At 36.6% G+C, this 25,472-nt stretch overlaps 2 protein-coding genes across 2 annotated transcripts; both read left to right on the forward strand.

The window, feature by feature from the left end:
• The first annotated feature begins 2,353 nt into the window (after positions 1-2,353).
• Positions 2,354-5,655, forward strand: LOC111326246 (vesicular inhibitory amino acid transporter-like). Its single transcript, XM_022930198.2, has one exon. It carries the CDS (start codon positions 2,528-2,530, stop codon positions 3,995-3,997), a length of 1,470 nt encoding a protein of 489 aa, XP_022785933.2. The 5' UTR covers positions 2,354-2,527; the 3' UTR covers positions 3,998-5,655.
• A 2,141-nt stretch (positions 5,656-7,796) lies between these two features.
• Positions 7,797-25,339, forward strand: LOC111326226 (nostrin). Its single transcript, XM_088742021.1, has 17 exons — positions 7,797-9,280; positions 9,440-9,525; positions 11,753-11,833; positions 12,743-12,805; positions 15,585-15,666; positions 15,785-15,847; positions 17,363-17,476; positions 18,199-18,244; positions 19,125-19,204; positions 20,660-20,758; positions 21,502-21,621; positions 21,747-21,855; positions 22,097-22,185; positions 22,300-22,428; positions 23,390-23,474; positions 23,994-24,029; positions 24,374-25,339. The coding sequence occupies exons 1-17, from the start codon at positions 9,254-9,256 to the stop codon at positions 24,547-24,549; spliced, it is 1,485 nt and encodes a 494-aa protein (XP_088598147.1). The 5' UTR covers positions 7,797-9,253; the 3' UTR covers positions 24,550-25,339.
• Positions 25,340-25,472: the final 133 nt, after the last annotated feature.

Here is a 25,472-nt window from a genome sequence, read left to right on the forward strand (position 1 = left end):
TATATTGCGGAACAGACATTTTTCAATGGTAATTATCGATATCTTTGCGTACTTTTTGGACATTTTGCGGCAAAATAAAAGGAACAGAAAAAATTGATAGTAACGAAAAAAATTACACCAACTTGTCTTGACATTTCTGACGCTGAGCAATTAATGAAAAAAAAACTTCTTAGATATTCAGAAGTTCAGGAGTTGGTCGCATCGCGGATTAGCAATATAGTAATATTCATTTAAGTTCCTCTGACAGTCATTTAAGTTGCGCGAAATTTCGTTACTTTTAATTTGCGTGACACTGATCAAGTTAACTTTAAATTTCCGTGCCCTTAATTTCAATCATTCTTCTCCCGAACTATTTATTTTACTCCAGACGTCGTTGACAACAAGGTGACAATACCGAAAAATAATTCTTTCATTAGGCTGGAGATCTGACGGTATCGTAGACACTGCAAATAATGCTCAAAGTGGCACGATTCCTTCCCCAAACCCTAACGTTAAGGGAATATTCAAACACTGTTTACATGGGGTTTTTTTTCTCACTCGCAAAGTCGAACCAATTTTCCTCTTCTCCTAGAAAATTCTCTTCCTTAATATACATTTGACGAAAATTTCCAGAGAATCGTTTTAGCGTTTTTTTCCTTTTAATCATTGGTCTTTGATCCTAAATTCGCGTTAATGTCCTCCATCCTTTTTCCGACGAAGTGTGCGCGGGAGATTTGCAATCTAAGTTCCTAAAGGAGTCCCATCTGAGCGTGACCTAAGTTCCATTAGGCCTCTTAGACAGTTGACAAGTACTTTCCCAGTAACCCAACAAGAAATACAGGGCTGTATGATGCACGATCCTCGCAGTAGAGAGCGCTCTTTATGCAATCAGACCTGAAAAAAATCAGGCCTGTACGGGATTCGAACCACTGATCTCTGTGATACTAGTGCAGCGCTCTACCAATTGAGCTAACAAGCCAACTGGGAGCAGGCCGTTAAGTTGATTCGTAATAAACCCGTGATGATAAATCAGGTACAATGAATATATGAAGTTCATATATACTTTGAACTGCGGTTGTAGATATGTATGATGCAGAGCTGTATAGTCCAAAACACCCAAAGTCAGACCAGAATAAATCCTTTGCACCTTGCGGCGAGACAGTGTACGACACCCAGCCTTTTATTTGAGTCCCAAGAACTATCAAATACAAATAGATTGAAAACAGGTGATATTTTCTCCGTCAAATGTAGATCTCTGACCCCTTACTGCCATGATAATGAATGCGATATTGAGAAAACAACTCCCAGAGAAACTGTGGGGATCAGATCAGTAAATCTTATGCACTCTTTTGTGAAGCGTGTTAGCAATCTCTTCATTTTCGAGTGAAACGTGATATGAAATTCTGTCTCCGTTATTTAAGAAATTTTCTAGCCTGAGCCAGAGAAAGAGTTCGATTCAACGTGATCCGTGAATCATCTTGTTAGACTAGAGTAAATTTTTGCTCAATATTTATCAAATTTTAACGATTCATTGGGTTTTTGGAAAATGAGAGTAGGTTTAAAGGTTTTTAAAGAAGATAGATCACCGTTAAAACTAGTTGGCAAAAACCCAAGTGTATCCGTTCTGGGTTTAAAAAATGCGGAAATGGGTGAAACGTGATCGGAGTTATTTTCGCCAAACGTGGAAGAATTTTACTTCCAGTTTTGTTTTGTGACTCAATATTTACCCTCTGAAAGTCGTGTACTTCCCACATCCTACTTTGCTTCCGCTACATCTTGAGAGTTCGTTATGACAAAATAACTCGAATTTGAAGTGTAAGGTCGAAGTCGCTTCCAAATGCTGAAAAAAAATAGAAGCGTTATCACTGCCAAAATGACCCATTTATCGCTTCTTCAAAAATGGAAAAGTGAAGAAATGTCCTCAGGAAATTAATTGAAGGAGGGCCGAAGGGAGCAAAAATTTTGAAATGCGAAACCCCACACGTCACTCGGCGAAAGGCCAGAGTACATTACGAGGAAAACTCAAACTACAAATCCCCGCCGGTAGCTGATAATAAATGAGCTTTAAACAAAGAAGGGATATGGAAAAATGAACTTTCCCGCATGGAGGGTGAACATTTCAACCATGGAAATTAATTTGATTTGTTAGCCTTAGTAGACATAGAAGGCAAGCGCATTTTAAATTACTGTGGGAATAGGCCATTATACGTCTTTAAATTGAAAAGAACATATAAAGACTCAAATCAAACCGATTTAAAAAATTACAATGACAGACATCCACTTTGTGGTCGATCTAAATTCCCAAGGGGTACAAACAATTGTTTTTTTACGTGACGTAACAAGAAATGGTAACGCAACACTGCCACGTGGTAAACGTAGAAATCTATTTGTGTCTGGCCAGTCCTGGCGTGTGAACTGTTTTCAATTGGACGTGCCAACGTTGCGCTAAAACAGATTTTGCCAAGAGAGCCTTGCTGAGTCTTTACAAAACGGGTGACTGAACAGAGAAAACAGCAAAAGAAGGCCGAAACACGATCACCGCATAAAAATGGCCTCTAAAGCGTTCTCGATCCAAGCAGAAGGCATCGCTATGACGGAACAAGATCCCACAGCACCCCAACCAACGGTTGTGCGTTTCGACGAACGTTCGGGTCTGTTATCCCGTTCAAACGACCAGAAATCCCCTATGTCTTCAAGCAGGGTTGGAGCTGGTTCTCTGCGAGCTGGCTTTTCTCAGAGCGTTAAAAATCTGAAATCAGCCACCCTGACTGTTTCGTTGTTGGAGAAACCGTCCGATGACAGACGTGCCTCCGCGTTCCTCGCCGGCTGGAACGTAACGAACCTCATTCAAGGCACAGGTATCCTTGGGGTTCCCTATGCAGTGCGTATGGGAGGATGGGCGGCTGTAGCTGCTAACGCCAAAATCGCCTTTCTATGTTGCTACACTGGTAAACTGTTGATAGAGTGCTTGTATGAGAGATCCAAGACAACGCAGATGGTGAAACGGGTCCGAGTTAACTACCCGGATGTCGGGGAAGCCGTATGGCCCGGTTGGGGGAATCGGATCGTTAGCGTGGTGCAGTTCTGCGAGATGTTTGGAGGGGTGATTTCTTACCTTGTTCTACTGGGTACCATATTTAGCGACATCTTGAGCAAGTCTAGAACCTTGAATTTTGATATCTACACTTGGTCTTCCATCTGTGCCTGCATTGCACTCCCTGGCTTCTTCCTTCGCCGTGTGTCAGTCATTGCTTGGATCAGCATGATATCTGTCTTTGCACTGATGTCATCAATCATGACAATCATCATATACTCCATAACACAGTACAAGGAAATGTCTATTGACAAGGTTCCTAGATTTAATATCACTAAATTCCCTATCGGGTTTGGAGTCATTGTTTTCAGTTATACAGCCCATGCGGTATTCCCAGGGGTGGAGGGAAGCATGCGACGTCCTGAGCAGTACCCCATGATGATGAATGTTGCATTTCTACTGGCTGTTATTGTCAAAGTGGCATTTGGCCTTCTTCCTGTGCTGCGATTTGGAGAGGACACGAACCAAGTTATTACTATCAACCTGAAGACCAATGGGTTTTTCTATGTTCTGGCTAATGCTTTGGTTGTGACGAATGTGTTCACAGCTTTCCCTATTGTAAGCTACATAGTGTTGGAAACTGTTGATAACAAACTCCTACCATACTTCCCACACCTGCAGCGAGAGACAAAGTATCACTGGCTATGGATCTTAATATCTCGTCCACTTGTCTTAACCTTTGGCCTCCTTATGGCCATCATCATACCCCATTTTGGCTTATTCATGGGTTTGGTTGGAAGTTTTACGGGTACATGTCTCTGTTTTATATTCCCCTGTATTTTCCACATGGTTCTGAAGTGGAAAGAGCTGAGATGGTACAACATCATAGCCAGGGTTTATGTGATAGTTTTTGGCTTAGTCTGTGGGGTCCTTGGCATTGTTTTCACTGGCAGAGAGCTCAGAAATGCTGTTAGTGGAATATGAGTCACCTTGATCTCATGTTTAGACGTGTCAATCCTACAGTCTTTCTGATATTGCGCAAAAAGAAAAAAACTGTGCAGGCTTTGAGAAGGCCAAATTATACAAAAGAAACCTTAATTATGGAGCAAATGAACAGATTTTGTCACTGAAGGTTGTAATAGACATGGGTTGTAAAAGGACTACCGATGACAAAATAGTTAGAATTCGTATTGTTTGGTACAACAAACCTAATGAGTAAATTCTTTACAGATTACAGTGACAGTAGACTACCCATAATCAACCGTGAGGGAAACCTTGTAGGTAGACTTGATATGATCACTATAAGAATAACAAAACATGAAAGTTTCAGAGGCTCTGCATTATATTTCCAAATCAAAACAGATGTTAACTGGCTTCTTAGTGAGTACATTTTTCCAGACCTTGCATTATTTGGTGAATTTTGAGATTTCTCATGGATTTTGCATTCAACATGGTTTGAGATCCAGATTACATCTTTTTATAATGTCCAAGGCCTATAGCTAGAATTGTTTCTGTGCTATTTTGTAATCAATTAATAAATACAGTGTATTTACTTGAATACCTTGGACAAGAAGCACAAGTAATGCTCAATTTTCTTTTCTTTTTGTGAAACATGATTGAATCATCAATATATTTTCAATTTATAATCATTTCTGCATAATAGATTTTTGCGCAGAGGTAAAAGAATGCAAGAAATCATGCAAGAAAGGACATGATTTTCATGTCAATGGTAAATTTAAGGTTTAGGGGAACTCTTGAAAAATTAATTAGCAATTGTTGCAGAAGGGGATTCACCCTCGAAAAAATTCACAGTTTTGTATAATTCTCTCTTCCAAACTGTTATGGTCATTTGTTCACAATATTTGGGTTGAGGTCTTTGACTTAGTATCTTATTTTTGTCAAACTGTTAGTTAAGACTTGATCATGTAACCATTTCTGTTTTGAGGAAATTGATGATAAGCCAACACAAAAATGTTCTCCAGTGTTTTAAGTTGATTATTTGACTCAAATTGGAGAAAATTGATTTGTTAACCCATTAACTCTCATGAGTGACCAAGACAGAATTTCTCCTTACAATATCAATACAATATTAAGCAGGCAAGTGATGAGAATAAGGAAAAATATCAATAAGGGATTACTAGTTGATCCAATACCAAATTCTCCAAACTAACATTACAAGAGTTGTATGGCAGACAGTAAGGAGAATTTCTAAATAAATCTTGGGAGTGAAAGGGTTTGCAGTAATACTAATCATACTGCATTTGCTGTTTGATCATTCTCTTTGTGAAGTCAATTTTCAATTAATATTGTGTCTCATAAGTGAATGCAAGGTGTCTAAATTCAGTGTGGAAGGAATTGCAGTACAACTAATATTTAAATTATCCATCATAAGTTACTACTTGGTATATATGAAAGTTGGAGGGCAAATAACAGAGTTTATCAATTTACTTCTTGTGTGAGGTGCACATAAAATTCTGATGTTACTGATCATCATGCAAAATAAACTGTTGATGATGTTTGACAATAGTTGTTTTGAGATATGCAAATTTAGCGTTTGATAAAGATTGTATGTATGCAATATACAGAAGTTTACTTTCGATGAATAGTGTCAACCCAATAAAGCAGTATGTTCTAGATCCACATTGAAACTTGTCTTATAAGTAGAGATTATATTATGTGATGTCAGATAACGTTTCTGCGTTGGGTTTTCCGCCCTGTTACCGACAAGTCAAAAAATTTGGCGGTCATGCATTTAGCACCCTTCGAGCAATTTTTTTTAGTAGGAGGATCGATCGGTAAAAAATTCTCTTTTCCTCCTATTATTTAACCTTACCTTTAGGGGAGCGTCGACTGTGTCAAAGAAAGAATTATGAGGTGTTGTTAACCTCACTCCAGACCACAAAATTTTTTCGTGCGGTTCGACTGTCACCAAACAATGAAGCGTGAGCCATCATTGTTCGGAAATTTTATACATTTTTTGAAAGGACGACAAGGAAAGGAAAGAGAAATTATCCTGTGTTTGTTACATACCTCATAAATCACTCCAAAACACCTGGCTTTGAGTGCTTTTTCCTTCCTTTTCTCGGAAAACCGCAGCAACTTGTCTAGCGAAAATTTCCGCCCTTTTGAAATTTCTTTGACAGTTGGAACCCCTTCCCGCCCCTCCCTACCTAGCACTAACCCCACCCTACCCAATAAAATTCCTCAGGGTCGAAGGAGCGACCCCTTGGTAAAATGTCACAGTTACTTTGGGAGACACAGCGGGAATACGTTTTTTAGGGCACGGTACAGTATTTTACTGGTCAGCGGACACCTCAACAAAACCATGAAATGTCGATAACTTTTTCAATGTTTTTCGCCGTGAGTCAAATCGACAGCGTAAAAAGTCAAAACTTAGAAAGAATACTGTAAACTTGGCTTTTAAACTCGACTCACCTTTCGGATAGTTCTTAAGCTCAATTATATAATTTGCCAAAGCCGAACTGAAGTTGAACACGATATGAAATTGTTGTTTTTCGCTGGCGGCCCCGTGGCAACTAAGTTTTGTTTATAAGAGCTTATGCACCAAGGCTAAAAATGAGACGATTTTTGAATGGTTGAAGCGGTGATCCGAGGACGCTGCACTATCAGGTTTGTAAAGCAGTGGCTTGAACCGTATAAATCGGCATGTCAACGGCATTTCGGTCAGATTCGCCGAAAAGAAGACAAAACATGCCCGTGTAGCACGGCCACCCTATCCCCACTAGTTACTGTATGTATCATAGTTGGCCAAAAAACCTACGACTGTAACATGCATAGGACTGAAGCCCCCAAAAGTACAAAGACTGGCTCAAATAGAGGAAGAATAAACCGAGGTATGCTTTAAGTACAAAATGTCCATTATAATGATAATAAATAAGTTTACACTTTCCACCTTAGTTTGTAATTTTTTTTTCTGAGAAGCTGTAATTTTATTTCTGAGCAATAGTTTTACTTTGAATTCCCAACAAGTATTTCTCATTACAATTATGAATAATTTGTAGTATGTATTTTTTTTTAAGCTGCTTTTCCCTCACTAATCATTTTATTTAGTTTTGCTTTTTCTTTTCTTTCTTTACTAACTTAATGCCATCTGCAACATAAAATGTACTGAGCTAACAGAATACTTTTGCTTTATTTAGCTCCTTGATTCACAAAGTAACATTACCATCTTGGTACTACTAGAAAACAAATTTTTAAGAAACAAAAGTACTGTAAGGTAAAATAATTATTATAATATAATTTAATCGATGTGAATAAAGCACTGCATTGTCTTTTCTCATATTGCAACAGCCTTGAATGAATGAACTATCTTCTAAACTTGATTTCTTATATTCAGAAGCTGCCTGAGTTATAAACAAAGAATTCTTGTTGGGTGTTTATGGAGGTGTAAAGAACATAATGATTATGATGATTAATCTTTTAAATTAGAAATGTCAGAGGGAAATTATCAGAAGTATTTTCTGAAGTCGAACAAATGAAGTTAAAAAATGTTCAGGATAAAATGGATTAGATTAAGTCAGCTGTCAATTCCCAGTTAACAGTAAGTCATGAGGAGTAACCAAAAGCTTGTAATTAGCCTGTGTACTGCTGTGCCTATCTAGTCAAATAAAAATCAGGGATGGGATATTCCCAAACATGAACAATGATAGCACCATGGAGATGTCCTTTTCCCAACTTATTACAGGGAAGGGGAGCACTGGTATGGCTACGCTAGTTGTAGTCAATAAGAAATTCTCAACAAGTTTCAGCAATACATATATTTTGCCACCTTGAAAAAAAATGGTTACAAGTCAAATAAGAATGTTTCATAATGATGTTCTCAGTGTGGAGATATGATGTAATATTACTGATGGGGATCATAATTATCCTTACAGTGCTTCAGAGCATGTGATGTATATGATTCCTTAAGCACATGGAAACTATGTAAAGCTATGCAAAGCTAATCTAAAAAAAATGAATTGAAGAAGAAGAGTAGTTGATTATTTGCATGAATTAATGCAATGCACATGCAATATAGTGGAATATACTTCAGGTAAACATACATGTGCCTGAAAAGTTTCAAATGACTGAGTTATAAAAATTTAATAATAATCATAATCATAATAAAAAAGTGGGTTTTATTGAAAATGCTTTCGTGTAAAACAAATAGAGCTGTTTGGGAAATTAAAGTAGCAGTTGTAGTAACAGGTACAAGCAAACGTACCAAAGACAAGTAATGGAGATCTACAATCGATTAATATAAATAAAGACTTAACACAAGATAAATTGAATGAATCAATCATTTTGGACGGTCTCAAATACAAACAAATCACAATTTCTTCGATTTCCACTCCCTTTGTAAACATCACCATTATATGAGCTATATATAGGTCAGGCGTTATTCTGTTCATGAGAGATAACTTGTTGATAAAACTGCAAGTATATGAAATGAACAATTGTTTTCATATTTTAATTTGGATATATCTACAAAGTTGAAATGGTAAATTGGCAACCGTAACGATTACAAAAGCTGACGTTTCGAATGTTACGGACACCCGTTCTTAAAGGCACAGCAAATCAGAAAGGTGGAATGGCGAAAAATCAGTCTAGAAAAGTAAAATTCTCAACCAAGCGAATGATTTCCACAATGAAAAGGCACCGCACGTTGGCGCAAAGTGAGGGTGAATATTTTCACAACTCAATAATTACGTGTGTCGCTTCATGCTAATAACACTTAAAAATCCAACCAGTCTTCAGACTCGCTGGAAAGTTATCTTACAGGACTAATCTCTTGCTTTGTTTGGATAACTATCACTGTTTTTGACAATTCTGAAGGCAAGGGCGACTGACGAACCACGATCACACTTCGTAACGACGGCCAGCTAAAGTCAGAAAACAGCACAAAACTCCAAACAAAATGACTCCCCTGTACCGCTATTTGTTAAGACGTGGTTTTAGTATTAAAAACCCATTCAAAGGATCAACCATAATAAACAAGGAGAAGTATCATGGATATTTTCCGACTTAAAACCATGTAAAAGGCCGATGTTTTCATCGAACTCAGTCCACAAATACATGGAAGCACTTGGCAGCCTAATGTTGATGACCACTGACCACTGTGACGTCACCAAAACGTATTTCCGCGGTGTCACTTTGGGATGATTGTGTATTTTGGACTAGGAAGTCCTTTTGAGGAACTTCGCCTTCCTTGAGAGAACTTTGAACCTTCGGAAATCAAATATGACCAAGTTTGAAAATTCCTTTTGGGTAAGTTTTATTTAGATCGTATTTGTTTCAGAAGGGCCGTAAATTGTTTTGAAATTTAACGTTATTAAACTCGTATAGGTGCGTCATCGTAATTTTGATTTCCCGGGCCGTATACATGTTTACAAAAAAACAGTGATTGGTACATATGTTTGTATTTAGGAACAGAAAGGGTACGAAGAATTACGGAAAGTTTGTCGGCAAGGAAATGAATTTTGCCGTGAAGTTTCAGGAATTTTCAATGAGAGGTAAGTTATGCTGTTAACGTTAATGTGTCAGGAGTGCAAAAAATAAATTTTCGAGGAACTGTATCGATTGCTAGTCAGATTTTTCAGCTTCTTAGTGGCCTCGCCTGAGCTTTCAATGCATATAAGCTAAATCTGAAACATTTTATGTTAAATATGGGCTCAAAATTTCTGTAAACATACCTGCAGTAATGTTTTAAACTCGATATATAATGCATTACTTCCAAGTAGTTACCACAATGAGACACTGGCCATGCTATTTTTGTCTTCTTATAAATTTACTTTCAATTCCCACTTTCCTGTTCGCATTGCTAATGATTAACTTCCATTTCTGTAGCTTAGATTTGTTGTTTTGCTTGTACATGGTTGTTACATTTAATGGAACCGTCATTTCCTCCCATCTTCATAAATAATTATGCTGACAGAATTGGTTAATAATATTATATTATTATGCGACTCGGGCAGTCAGAGGGCCAATAACTAAAATCAACCAATCAAAATGCTCTATTGCCGGTCCAATATTCTCCAGTATTGGACCAGGCACTGCCCGGAATGGACCCGAATGATACCACACTTGTGTCCCTTTGGACTTCAGTTGTATAATAAATCTCTTATTAACCAAGCTTGCTCGGGACTGTACTGGAAGAATATCGGCCCTCGGTCTTTTTTGTACAGACTTCGTGCCGATATTCTCCCAGTACGGCCCTCGTGCTTGGTTAATAAGATATATGTAACAACATAAAGCTAAACTTCAGAATGCCGGCCACTCATTTACATGTCATTAAATAAGAATAGCGTCTATTGTGTTATGCCTCGTTCTTCGAAGCCTCTTGACACATGCAAATAAGGTGGATGGGTATTCCAAAGTTGCTCCCAACATAAAATTAAGACATAAACAGTATATAGCTACCTGGAATTAGATAACATGCCCTGTAGGGGTAGTGCTTATGTGTGATCATGTTAAGATCATGAGAGAAATATTTTTCCATGTGATGGTAGTGTGATAACATGACTGTATCCATGACCCAATCACTTTATTGTAACATGAGATTCATACTAAACTGTCACACAGACAGACATTGTTTTGAGATTTGTAGTCCCCTAATGCTTCAACATATGAGGAAAGTGTTTTTCAGACAGAGACCCTTAGTTACTCAGTCTGATAAACATATATCACTTCACAAAATCCATTTAGAACAATAAAAGGAAACAGTTTTTGCTCTTTTAAAAGTATCAATGAAGCTAAACCAGGTAGTTTGGTAAAGAATGTAATATTACTCCCAGAGTGAATCCTTTAATCTTAGATTTTCAATCTTGCAACTAATATCCATTAGATTATAGTCAAGAAATAACAAGACAAATAAGTATCTTACTCTTCTTGATTAAAGCTTGGTAAAAGTTAGCTTAATTTGGAGTTATTTTTCACCCAATATTCAGAGCTCTCAGCTCAACTTTTTCAAAGTTGCTGTGTGGTGAGCACTCATCAAAAATATAATTTGGGTTACTAGAAAAAGGACATTTTTCTAGTGACCAAACACGTGTCTTGCAACCTTTCCATTTCATTAGACAGATATTGCGGCAAAGAATGATGAAAAACTGGGCACGCATATTCTAATACAGGGCGAATACATGTTGTATGGAAAAGTAGCATATCCTCAGATGGAACTTAAGCACGCTTTAGCTGTTTTAGGAAGTACAGACGCTTCGCAGCCTTTTTGCATATAGATTCTACATTTGCTTGCCACTTGCCCTTCCTCTTCTGGTCGGTAGAGCTGACAAGAAACTCTGACCACAGGATTAAAACCATGCATCAACCCTTTTACTTCCAAGAACTCAATTAGTAATTCTCCTTTGTGTCTGCCATACAATTCTTATGATATTAGTTTGGAGAATTTAGCATTGGATCAACTACTAAACTGCCAGTTTATATTTTTCTTGATTCTCATTACTTGTCGGCTTGCTATTGTATTGACACTGTAAGGAGAAATTCTCTCTTGGTCACTCATGGAAGTTAAAGGGTTAAGAGAGGAGAGGAGCAGTTTAAATAACTTGATGTCAAAGCTGTTGTTTGATTTGGATTCATTCAGTGGTTTACAGTCTGGCCTTGAATTATTGCATTTCTTAACATACTGAAATGTATTTCTAAGCTCTCCATGTTAAGCGTTCTTAATTGTAGTTTGTCACAAACCTGATTTGAAATCTTTTTGACAAAAACTTTGTTTTGTTTCAGGGCAAAAATTGAACAGACGTATGCTGAAAGCTTAACCAAGTTGGCAGCCAAGGCACAGAAAACGTCAAAGGATGCTTTGGGGTGAGAGGAAATTAATGTTGTGAACTATAAAGGCCCTGCCAAATGCACACAGCATTTCATGCATGGGTTTGGCCAGGCCTCAACTGTCAATTGAAACAAAAAGAAAACGTGAACACTTGAGAAGTATTTCTTAATTGTTACTTCAAATAAGTCCTATTGATAGGCTAGTTAGATGTTAGATATTGAAACAGCAATTATTGTAAACTAAGGTCAACTCGTAGTAATCAGTCTTGAGTAACAAGTCAGAAATTTGCTAGCCATAGTGTAGTCATATTTTTGCAATGCCAGCTCTTGAGTACCAAACTTTTTTAAACTGAAACAGCAGAGCTCTCCAATTGCTCTGATGAGGGGTTAACACTTGAAATATCAGCTTCAGAAACTATTTTTTGTGGCTAATTAATTAAAATTAATCAACTCAGTCGATAAAACCCAAGTTATCTTACAACACCCCCCATTGATGCAGCACCAATGATGGTTTCTTTTGCAGTAGAACCTTAAATTAACAAAGTGCCAAGTGACTAGGAAAATTGGTTGTTATATTGAGGTTCTGTGGTATACATTTTACTGTAACTTTGGCCGGGCTCAAACTGAAGTATTGTTTGTTATACCGAGGACTTTGTTATAGAAAGGTTTGTTAAATCAAGGTTCCACTATATTAGAAACTTAATATGATTATGCCCTTTATTTACTTATCCAAAACTTGTTCATTCAATACCATGATGAAAATACTTGATAATGTGCTAGTCAGATATCAACAACAAGAAGTTATGACATTTTCATTGGCTTTTAATTATTATGAAAGTGAAACCACAGGTTAAGAATTGAATGAGAAGTTAATGTACTGTTTAAGGTCTACTCCAGGTACTTTATCTCAGTTTTTTGGAGGCTTACTTGTAATTTCCTTTTCAGGACTCTCAAATCTTCATGGGAAAGTGCCCTCTTGGAATTGGAAAATGAAGCAGAAATACACAGGTAAATGTAAAGGTTTAATCGACACTCATATTAGAACTTTGTGAATTGTGCAGGAGTGAAAATATTCTGTTGGTTAAAGGGAATGTGATAATCCCATAATGATGTACAATTTTCATACATTTATGAACTTCTTACTCCTTTTCTCCTTATATTAAATATAAAATAAATACATTTAAGAACTTTAAAATGGAATTGTCATCTTTCTTTTGAATTGCAGTTGTATGGAGTACAGAAAAAAATAATTTTTTTAGCTGGTTGCTGCTGTTGCTAATGCATATGCTGCCCATTATAGGAATGCTTTTCTGTAGATTTTTGCTTATTCATCAGTACTACCGTACTAACAGCTTTCATCAGTACTACAGTACTAACAGTACCTATTTAGCACACTCTTCTCTCTCGAGCGAGCACAACTCTCAAGCAAGCATGAATACCTACTTAGTAGCGTACTAGCGTACTAACTTCAACTCTCGAGCGAGCATGAATTTCTACGTACTAGCGTACTAACTTCGACTCTCAAGCTAGCATGAATACCTACGTACTAGTGTACTAACTACAACTCTCGAGCGAGCATGAATACCTACATACTAGCAACTCTTGAGCTAGCATGAATACCTACGTACTAGCATACTAGCATACTAACTACAACTCTCGAGCAAGCATGAATACCTACATACTAGTGTACTAGCGTACTAACTTCAACTCTCAAGCTAGCATGAATACCTACGTACTAGTGTACTAACTACAACTCTTGAGCGGGCATGAATACCTACGTACTAGCAACTCTCGAGCTAGCATGAATACCTACGTACTAGTGTACTAGCATACTAACTACAACTCTCGAGCGAGCATGAATACCTACCTACTAGCATACTAGCGTACTAACTTCAACTCTTGAGCTAGCATGAATACCTGTGTACTAGCATACTAACTATAACTCTCGAGCGAGCATGAATACCCACGTACTAGCGTACTAACTCCAACTCTAGAGCTAGCATGAATACCTACGTACTAGCGTACTAGCTACAACTCTCGAGTGAGCATGAATACCCACATACTAGCGTACTAACTTCAACTCTCGAGCTAGCATGAATAGCTATGTACTAGCGTACTAACTTCAACTCTCGAGCTGGCCTTAATACCTATGTACTAGCGTACTAGCATACTAACTACAACTCTCGAGCTGGCATGAATACCTATGTACTAGCGTACTAGTGTACTAACTACAACTCTCGAGTGAGCATGTATACCTATGTACTAGCGTACTAACTACAACTCGCTAGCGAGCACAAGCGTACTAGCGTACTAGCCAGTAACAACAACAACAACAACTTTATTTTGCACCCTGAATTAAATTAAATTTAAATTACAAAAAAGTAGTAATTAAAGCAAATAACATAAAGCTCATGGCTGCCCAAAATAACCACGAGGCTAAGAGCAGCTAGCTAGCTGTCCTTAGGATTTTAATTACTGTAATGACTAGTGGTGTCAGGTACTTAAGACTTAAAGTAACATATACAACAACAAAGAAACACACTGACAAAAACTAGTTAATTATAAGCTATAAATACAAATTAGCGAAAATATGCAGGAAAATAAAGTAGGTCTAGGCAGATTAACTAACGGAAGAAAGAAAATGTAGAGTGTAATAAGATCAGTTAGTAATTTGCAAGAATAAATCATTTAGCTTCTTCTTAAATTTTTTAAGTGATAGAAGCTTAATGTCATAACTGATTGCATTTCAAACTTTAGCGCCTTGAAATTTAATATTAAAAATACCGTTAGTACGTTAGTACTCGGTACGGACAACTCATCATGGCTTGTAGTTCATCTCTTTAGTACGCTAGTACGTTAGTACTCGCTATGGAAAACTCATCATGGCTTGTAGTTCATGTCTTTAGTACACTTATTACGTTAGTAGTTAGTACTTGGTACGGACAACTCATCACGGCTTGTAGTTGATGTCTTTAGTATGCTAGTACGTTAGTACTTGGTATGGACAACTTATCACGGCTTGCAGGTCATCTCTTTAGTACGTTAGTACTTGGTACGGACAAATCATCACAGCTTTTACTTCATGTCTTTAGTACTTGGTACGGACAACTCATCACAACTTGTAGTTCATCTCTTTAGTACGTTAGTACTAGGTATGGACAACTCATCATGGCTTTGGAAGGTTTTAATTATTACTCAGCTGTAAGACCTATATATTTTATCTTCTTTTTAAACCGATTATTTCCTAAATTTATAATTCCTTTGCATAGGTGTTGATAAACAAATAAAGGAAGATAAAATTTGTACATTTATAATGGGCAAGAACAGCACAACTTAAACAAGTCTGGTAAAATCGGCTTAATTTTAATAGTACCTTAATCATCCATACTAAGCGAAAAAAAAAAAAGAAAAAACAATCCTATTTTGGGCATGGTCTATGCTAATGTGTCCAAATTTTTCAAAGACATTGTCAATACTAGTACCCAGGTTGAATATCTTAAAGGACTAGAGACTTAGTACCTGGTTTTGAAATGAAGGGCAAAAGACACTGACACTCTACTTGATTGTAGATTTGACTCCAAACCCTGTTAAAGGTTCAGTCACCTTTTGCTGGCAGCATTTAGAAATTTCTTTTTGAAATTATCCTAGTTTTGTTTCCCTTTTTTCAGATTATCCAATCATCTTTGAGTAATATGCATTTTTTCAGTCGCATAACCAGGTATTAAACTTATTATTTCTTCTCTTATTATTCAATTTGTATAATTTTTTACTTTTTCTGTTCATTTAGAACATTGGGAAATCAACTACATGATGAGGTTTCAAAACAGGTCAAGGCATTTGTGGAAACACAGTCAAAAGCAAGGAAAACGGTAGATATTTCCAGTGAACCATTCATGACAAGTAACCACTCTGTTAAGTATTTTAGGAAAGAAAAGATAAAATTGAAAAGATTGTTCTAATGTCTGATTTTGCTAATTTTCTCATCAGGTGGAGTCCCTGGTAGATAAAGCTTACAAGAATTTTATTGATAAACTAAATGACGCATTGAAGGTACACTGCTTTTTTTATTTTCTGTATCCCTGGCCAATCAGTCAATTTCTGTAACAGTCATTTCTAGATTTTTCTTGCTGGCTGGCTGACTGACTGACTGTCTGGCTGGCTGGCTGACTGACTGACTGGCTGACTGGCTGACTGACTGACTGACTGACTGGCTGACTGACTGACTGACTGGCTGACTGGCTGACTGGCTGACTGACTGACTGACTCAGTAAATCATTGAAGGACCATCTGACTAACTATCTGAATGACTGATTTACTTACTGACTGATTAACTGACCCGTATCCACTGACCCGCATCCATTGACTGAACGACTCTGCTACCATTTGCAACTTACAGGGCTCAACACCAACAGTAGCCTGCTATAGCCACAGACTAGTAGAAATTCAGTTTTGGGTGGTGGTTTTCGACTTCTACTGCCAGTTTGCAGTTTGGCTAGTATCAATAAACTGAAATTGTCATAACATCTAAGATGTCACTATAGCCACTTGGCTTGTAAGTTGAAAAGTTAGTGTCAAGCCCTGACTTACCTTTCAAGGGGTTCAGTGTTGTAAACTAATGCTGAGATGCCAAAGAAAAGATGTATTTCACTAACCACAAACTTTGTTCTCTGTACTTGGTTGGTCTGCTCAAGACAGAATTAAGTTACCTTAAGGTGGCTGAACACAGTTTTCACACGCGCTTTTGTTGATGCAATTCAGCATGCACACAAGGACTGCAAAAAACAAACATGCGGTCAATAGAGCAGTCATTTTTAATTATTTACTCAACACGTACCTGTACCTGCACTATCTGTGCTATTTTTCTCTATAGTTGACACAGTGTATTGATGGCTTTTATCTTTTATGACAAAGATATGTTAGAAAAGGTAACAGTGCAAAGAACCCAGTAATTCTCAGTTTTTTTGTTGTTATGGACAGCCCATGCGTAGCAAGTAAAAAAATTGGGATTGAATGAAAAATTGCTTTCTCGGAAATGCGCCTATTTCTTAAAAACCACTCATTAGAATTTCACGAAATTTGACACGGAAATACTTTAGGAAATAAGTAACTGAAGTATTGGAAAAAAAATTGAACTTTAACAAAGGAAATTCTAGATATTTCAGTGAACCTTTAACAATGTATAATTAAAGATTAAATTATTAGCAAAATGGTGTCAACTTGTGTGTATTGTTACAAGCTCGTCGCATGGAAATTATAAAGAAAATTTAATGACTAGATTTTCTACAGATAAACAAAATGGAATTTAAAGGCCAATTTATATTTATTCATGTTGCCATGGCAATGGGACATAGATCAGTTTAACTATCAAAAAAACAAAGTTTGTGTTGTTAACTTACTTGCTGCCATTTTTGGTGACCAAGGGATCAAGGGTTTTAGAGAAATAGGTGAATGAAACACAGGTATCAAAAACTGCATTCAGCCACCTTAAGTACAGGACTAAACTTTTCTGCTTCACAGAGGTATTCCTGATCAGACCTGACCAATTTGTTATTTTTTTTTTTCTAGGCTAAGCGTGCTGCACATACCAAGACAAGGGAAGCTGAAAATATGTTTGAGCAGGTTGAAGAAGCTCGAAATGGAAAAAGTGGTAAAGTCATGTCAGAAAAAGAAATTTCAAAGGTATCAGTTGTCACTGAAATATATGTTGACCTCTGAAGCCCTGGTACAACAAGTTAAATTAATAACCTAAAAAATGTTGCAATTTAAAATTGTTAAAGATCATTACCTCCCCCCCCCCCCCAAAAAAAAAAAAAGATTATGGCCTCAATCATTCATAGTAACTTTTATCAAAAAAAAAAACATTAATAAAAAACATTTTTTATCAAGCTCTTTTTGTCTTAGTTGAAACATGGCCTTAGTTCAGCTATGCAGAGCCTAAAGCAAACAACTCTTGCTATATGCCATTCATTGTTATTATGAACTTTCTGTAATCTACTCAATGGATGTCCTCTAACATTATTTGATATGAAAACTAACTGTCAAGTCATTTTATTAACACACTTTTAGTGATGGTTCACTCTACAATGAGGGTTTTAATCATTGATGATAACTATTACTAATGAAATAATTTGGATATATCAACAAAGTTGAAATGGTAAATTGGCCACTGTAATGATTACAGAAGCTGACGTTTCGAGTTAGCCCTTCGTCGACGAAGGGCTAACGCTTGAAACGTCAGCATCTGTAATCATTACAGTGGCCAATTTACCATTTCAACTTTGTTGATATATCCAAATTATTTTGTCACTCCCACCGACGCAGCCCCAAACAGTTTCTTTCGAAACTATCAGCCTTTATTCATTATTACTAATGAAGATTGGTATCTGTCTTGTCACTCACAGATGGATGTGAAATGTAAGAAAATGACCGACTCTTCTTTGAAAGCAGGTAAAGAGTCTCAGTTGATGTCATTTAGTTTTACCTTGGCTCTACCTGCTGCCTTACTGAAATAACAGGTGGTTACCTGAGGTATAGAAAGTCTTTTTGTGACTCCATCCCCAAGCACCTCTATTGAATACAAACCGCTATGGTTGGCAACTCCCTACAACTAAGCAATGAAACAATGACCGTCACAAAATTGCTTGAAAACCAGGAGTTTGAATTGCAGCAGCTGAGCAGGGCTATCTGCCTTCTTGTAATGGGTTGGCAACCAGCTTGTGGTCTTTTTGTCTTTAGTCCTACCTGTACTTAGTCTACCAATCCTCTTCAAATTGGTTGACTTTTAAGGAATAACAAAGTAACACAAGTCTGAATAGACTCAATGATTCAGGAAAATGCAACCATAAGAGTTATAGAGCCTTCACAATTTTGTAGGGGAGTATAGATCTTCCTAGAAAGAGGCCTTCTGGGTCCTCTAAACTACCCACCTGCTATACTAAACCAGCTTTTGTACCAAATTTGATTGAGACCCATAGTAACTCAAAGATCTAGCCATAACATAGTTTCAATGTTTGTTCACTTCTGAGATTGACTTCTTCCTGGAGGAGCCAACTAATCCAAAGGTTGCATTACTGTATTGCTCTTATTTATTACCCCCCTCTTATTTATTGTAACCCCCAAGAGTGACCAACATCTAATTTCTCCCAACAGCATCAGCCCTGAATCAAACATTAAGGTCATGAGAATAAAGAAAAATGATCACCAACTAAAGAGGCTCTTGATTGTTAAACAAATTCTCCCTGTCATCTCCTTAGGAAATGTAAAGAGAACAAAATGGAGAATATATTGAGTGTAAATGTTTAATTTGCATAAATTTGTTTTCTCAAAGATAAGGATTATCGTGATATGTATGAAAAGACTGAGAAGGCACGACTGGAGTGGGAGGCTGCTATGCTGAAGTTTTGCCAGGTAAAATATCATCAACTATTTATTTATAATTTTTTTTCTCAAATGTGTGTTACATTGATCTTCATGATGATAGGCTGTCCTTGACCACATTGACCCCTAAGAATGACAAACATCTAAATTCTCCACACAATATCTCCCCTGAAAGACTCATTAAGGTGGCTGAACACAGTCTTTGATAACTGTTTCTTTTGCCATTTTCTCTAAAACCCTTGATCCCTCGGTCGCCAAAATTGGCAGCAAGCAAGTTAATAACACAAACTTTGTTTTTTTGATAGTTAAGCAGATGTCTGTGCCATTGCCATGGTGACATGAATAAAGATAAACAGGCCTTTAAAATTGGTTTTGTTTATTTTCAGAAAATCCAGTCATTAGATTTTCTTTAGAATTTGTAGGCAACAAGCTTGTAACGATACTCGCAAGCTAACACCATTTTGCTAACAATTTAACAGAGAGAACTTTAATTATCTCTTGTTGAAGATTCAGTCGATTATCAAGAATTTCCTTTGTTAAAAATCTTTTTTTTCAGTACTCCAGTTACTTTTTTCCTAAAGTATTTTCACGCCAAATTTCGTGAAATTCTAATTAGTGGTTCTCAAGAAATAGGCATATTTGTGAGAAACTAATTTTCCGTTCAATCGCAATTTTCTTACTGACTACGCATGCACTGCATTTAACTGGGTTCTTCGGTAATGACAAAAAAGCTCAGAATTGCTGAGGTCTTTGCATTGTTAACTTTTCTAACAGGTCTGTAATAAAAGATGAAAGCTATCAATACACTGCACCAACTGTTGAGAAAGTAATAGCACAGATAGTGCGGGTATGCATTAAGTAATTAAAATGACTGCTCTATTGATGGCATGTTTTTTTTTTGCAATCCTTGTGCGTATGCTGAATTGCATCAGAAAAAGCGTGCGCGAAAACTGTGTTCAGCCACCTTAAGGTCATGAGAAGAACACAAATAACTGTAGATTAAGTTCTAGTTGAAGTTCATTTATTTGTTTGAGCAGGTTGATTAATTGACCTGCTGTCCTAACCCACCCATCCCACCCCAAGGGAGGACATCCATCACACAGTAATCTCGTGTGTGGGAAATTAACGTCTCTTGCCCCAACCCTGCAGGAGATGGGACCTCCATTTATTCGTCCCTATCCGAGAAGACTAGAATATCTAACCATTTCTTGATGTTATAGAAAGGTAGCAAATTCTTCTCAATTATTTTAAGACCTTGAGTGTTGGTCTGGCCAGGGCTCGAACCCTCGACCTCCCGCACTACAGTCCAGCGCTCTATCCATTGAGCTAACCGGGAGGCGGTTATTCTAACTTGATTGTTAAACAATTTTTCCTTGTCAGCACCTTAGGAAGTGTATAGAGAACAGTATGAAGAATAATTATGCAAGCCTTACTACTGTCAGGGAAGAAAGGGTTAATTTGCCAATCATTTTATTGTGATTTCAGACTTGTGAAAGGTTAGAAGAGGAAAGAAGAACACATTTAAGAGAGATGTGCTCATTATATAGTAACATGTTGGCTGCTGTGATACCTCAACTGCAGCAAGTAAGGAGATCATCAGATTTTTAACATTTAGTGAGTTCTTTGTTCCTGTAAAGGAATTTGCTCACAATAAATAGAGGATATTACATGCGTGGAGATATGAAAGATCTCTTCACTCACTTGTGAAATTTCTCTTCACTCACTTGTAAAATTTCTTTTTCAACACTCTAAGAGAAATTTTGTATGTCAAGGTGACCATGTAATATTCTATTTATTATATAAACACCAATGAAAGCCAAGCTGTTTCATTTTGCTGCATAAGGCACAATATATTATCTAACCATAATTATAGTAATCATTATCACGGTGATATTTTCACATGTGAAGATATCTTGTTTTTGCACAAAAACTCACCTGGTATATTTGTATAATTATAATTTGACATACATCATAATTATTTTGACCAGCAGATGATAACCTGATTTGTAAACATCAAGTAATAAATGAAGTATTTTCCTCTTTTATCTCCTCTTGAGGCAGAGCACAGTCAGTGGACTTGGTGGAACCATTAATTATTTAATTAGGAAATTTGTATCAAATATATCAGCTAGTGAGCTACTTCTTGAAAACACTAACAAACCAAAGTAAAAGCATCTTCTCCCCCTTGGCGCACACTCCAAGAGATATTAATGGGCTAGGGAATCAAATAGTAACCGTTGCAGTTTCTTGCACCATCTTAAAGACTAAAAACTTACAAAAATTTTGTGTGATATGAAAGATATTAAGAATTTTTTTACCCTTGGCAGAATTATGAGACTGTCAGCTCAGAGGTGTGGAAAATCAATTCATCTGAAGATGTTGTCACAATAGCTCAAACAAGAGGAGAACCACGGGGTCCTTCCCAGCAGATCCTCTATGACTGTTATGTAAGTTTGCTGTAACAAACGTAAACCATTTGGAAGGAATCACCAAATTATTATGTCTCATGTAAAATTGTTAATTGAAAAATATATTTATAAGTTGTATATGATTTATTTTTAAATTCACCTAGGAGGAAGATTTGGAGAACACCATGAGTTATGACAGAAGGAAAGAAGGGTTAGAGACAAAGATTCAGCTGCTGTCAGAATCATTGGAGAAACAAAAAAAGACAAGAGATGGTAATATGGAACTCTAAGTTAAGATCACTATCACAATTGTTTTCATTGTTTATTTCCATCAGTAAGATGGGTGTGGACCAGCATGTTTTACAAATTACTTTTTTTAACCTCCAGCATGGATGGAGAAAATAATCATAGGCTGCTAAAGAAATGAACAATTTGAATAATTTAGTCGATGCATCCCCTAATCTTCTTACAACTTGTCTTCTGTAAACTTACAGCGATTGTTTTTTTCATTTAGGGATAACTTCTCTGTACGAGGCATACTCTGCAACTCCTGATTACTGTAATGAAGAAGGCCAACAAGATGTCGCCACACAACTGATACATGTAATGTACTATCTCATTAACTTCTTTTTTGCTTTTAAAGACTAATTGTAGCTATAAATATTTTGTTTTAACCCTTCTATAATTACATTAAATTGATTGTGTTGAACTTTGCAGGCAAATGCTTTAATAAATAGTTTTACAGCAAGCGTCAGTAAAGTGCAAGGTGCCCTGGCACAGTTGAATGGTCACAGTGCTCCAGAAGTTTGGCTAATGCCTTACATATCAAGCACTAGGGATAAACAGGTAAGTTCCTTCTCTCTCCTTTTACAGATAATTGACTACCCAAAACAGGCTTCTTATAATCACATTTGATGTCAGTATCTACATGTAGTAGTGGGTTGACTGTGGATTGAAAGGACTTGCATTGCCTTCTGGTTCAAGATGATTTTTTTTCTTGTTCTCCAGCAAGACAGTTAAGTTTGTATCTGTATATTAACACAAGGACATATTACTTTGAGTTTGTCAGTTTTGTTCCACAGGCAGTTTGGTGATATGTTCACCCTTTTACCTCACTCCCACAACCCTTACCCCTCAAAGAAAAGTAAATCTGTCATATTTTAAAATTCAGTGCAAAGTTATGTTTTTACTGATGAATAAAACTGCTGTTTTCAAGACATTACTGTGTCTATGAGATTTTTATAAAATGAGTGGGCTTTACAAAGAGACCAGTTACTAACCCTGGAATTTCCTCAAGGATTATTTGTCAAAATTACAAACAAATAAAAAGTTTGCTTCCCAAACAATTGAGCTGTGAAAGGAAGAAGTGGCTTGTGAACTTGACCCTGGCACCAAAAAAGTGGATCGCAAGTAGCCTGGCTTCTATTTCATGCTGCTTTTAATTGCACCCATCATACTGTGTATAACCTCTCTTTGAATGAGTAAGGAAACTTCAAAAAATTAGGCTTACGCTGTAACTCAATTTGTGATTTCTAAATAATTTGAATATATCAACAAAGTTGAAATGGTAAATTGACCACCATTATGATTATAAAAGCTGACGTTTCGAGCGTTAACCCTTCGTCAGAGCGAATAGAGGAATTGTGGGTTGTGTGTGCTTTTAAAGGCAGAAAATGGAGCTACGTTATTGGTGGGAACATGGCAACGAGAAAAACAAATTATTTTGTTACCCCCACCGATGCAGCCCCAAACAGTTTCTTCAGAAACTATCAGCCTTTATTCATTTGTATTGTGATTTCTAATACAGGGTTTACTACAGAGTTCACTTCATATTCCACTTGATCAAGCAACAAGATCAGAGTCTGTCACACAGGATGATGGAGACAATAGAAGTAAGAAATCAATCCTAAGCAGAACTGTAATGATCTACTAGATACCTAACTCAGGAGTACAGTCTTTGGCTTAACCTTTTCCCTCTAACATTAGTAAGCATATTCTCCATACTGTTCACCATACATTTCCCAAAGTGCTGACAAGGATAATTTGTTTGACAATCAAGAACTTCAGTCTGTAGTTGGTAATCATTTCCTCTATTCTCATGGGTGATTTAGGGGTGATATTGTAAAGGTAAATTAGATGCTTGTCACTCTTAACTCAAAAGGTTAAATGACATTTGCAAGGTACAGAAACTTTTACCAAAAGGATCAATCTAACTCTTAGAATTACTTTTTTAGAGTACAATGCGATTAAGACAGTCAATCATCCCATGGGTCCTTTGCCTTTTGATAAAAAAAATACAGTAATACTGGTACCTAGCTAGTTTGAGTTTAAATGACTTTATAAAACTATGGAATCAAGGGGAACAAGTTAGAGTTAAAGTTATTCAGACATCTGTCTTTTGACTATTTCAGGTGATGACGAGTTTGATGACATTCCAGAATCAACTGGTGAGTTTTAGTTTAAGTTCATTAAGTTTTCTTCTTAGCTTTAGCAAAAAACTGAGAACTGCTCTTGACCCTGTGAAGACCACCGGTGTGTAACTCAGAAGTTGAGTTTTATGGATGTAGAACAAGTTACAGGGTTGGCTGATGGTTGGCACACTAGATTCATGTTTAAAAACTTTGGCTGGGATCATGTGTCTTTGTGTTCTTGGAAATAGATAATATTGTGGTTGAGTCAGGAGGAGTCTGGAGATGTGCATGTTTTTTTTTCTTGTGGAAAGTCAAAAGATTTTGACTGGCATTGCTGTTAAGATGAATAACTGAATTTCTTTCTATTTGTTTTTAATCAGGAATATGCAGGTGCCGTGCACTGTATGAATACAAGGCAACTCAAAGTGATGAACTTGATATATTACCTGGAGATATTATCACACTAACAGTTAAAATGGAAGATGGATGGTGGCAAGGAGAACTTCATAATAAAACCGGCATATTTCCTGCTAGTTACGTGGAGGAGATTGGATGACCAGACATTTTATACTAAGGGACAACTTATAGCAAATTTCTGGTTTTTGCTGGTTAAAAATGATTTGTCTTTTTGAGATATGGAGCTTTAGGTGAATGTCCCAACTGCTGTTTACCAGTGCCAGGGTTTAGGTCCAGAGATCAATGTTATTTAGTGCAGCACCAGGGGTGTCTTTTATTGTTTTTATGGCAGATTTTATACCATTCACATTCAAATATTTGCAGGTTCAAAACTGGAGACAACATATGTTAGTGATGTTCTAAGCCCAGTGAGAAACAAGAAAATTAAATAAATAAAGGCACGGCTTTGTTCATACTTAAAACTGTTGAAAGTAGCTCTTGGAGAAAAAAAAACCTTTCTACGCGATGAATGCCTATTAAAAAGCTTAAGTTATGTTTTATGATTTAAAGTTCTAGAGGCCTCACCAATAGTTTGATGATTCATCATCCAATTTTAAGAATGGAGGCATTCTTGTGGGATGATAATTTATTGCTGATAGCAATTTATTAATCCAGTTAAATGCTTAATTAATATATGCTTATTAAGGACTGGTGTCTACAATTCCTGAAGTATAAAAAAGCTTTATTGTAATAAACCTTTTGTTGAATTTTAATTTTTAACCTGATAAGAAATATATTATGTTGTCCAATCATGTGGTTGAAAGATTTCATGTACAGGGAAACATTGATTAAATTACAATCATGATTGAGTTGTTATGAACCATAACCAAACTCAATAACTTCTTCTTTGAACATTGAGGAAATAAACATCAAAGTTAATTTGTTTCTAATAGCGATTCCCAAAGACTGGTTAATCCCCTGTGGCTCTTATTTTACTCAACATGTGCGAAACAATGATCAAGGAGAAAGAAAGGTCAGTGCAGATCTGAGAATACACTACAAAACACCACTACCACCAAATGA

This window comes from Stylophora pistillata, chromosome 12 (genome assembly GCF_964205215.1).
Source record: "Stylophora pistillata chromosome 12, jaStyPist1.2, whole genome shotgun sequence".
In the NCBI taxonomy this organism is placed as follows: Eukaryota; Metazoa; Cnidaria; class Anthozoa; order Scleractinia; family Pocilloporidae; genus Stylophora; species Stylophora pistillata.

Coding starts and splice junctions, on each gene's coding strand:
- LOC111326246 (XM_022930198.2), top strand. CDS start 2,528: ATGGCCTCTAAAGCGTTCTCGATCCAAGCAGAAGGCATCGCTATGACG.
- LOC111326226 (XM_088742021.1), top strand. CDS start 9,254: ATGACCAAGTTTGAAAATTCCTTTTGG. Junction 20,759..21,501: donor TGATACCTCAACTGCAGCAA/GTAAGGAGATCA, acceptor TACCCTTGGCAG/AATTATGAGACTGTCAGCTC. Junction 24,030..24,373: donor TGACATTCCAGAATCAACTG/GTGAGTTTTAGT, acceptor GTTTTTAATCAG/GAATATGCAGGTGCCGTGCA.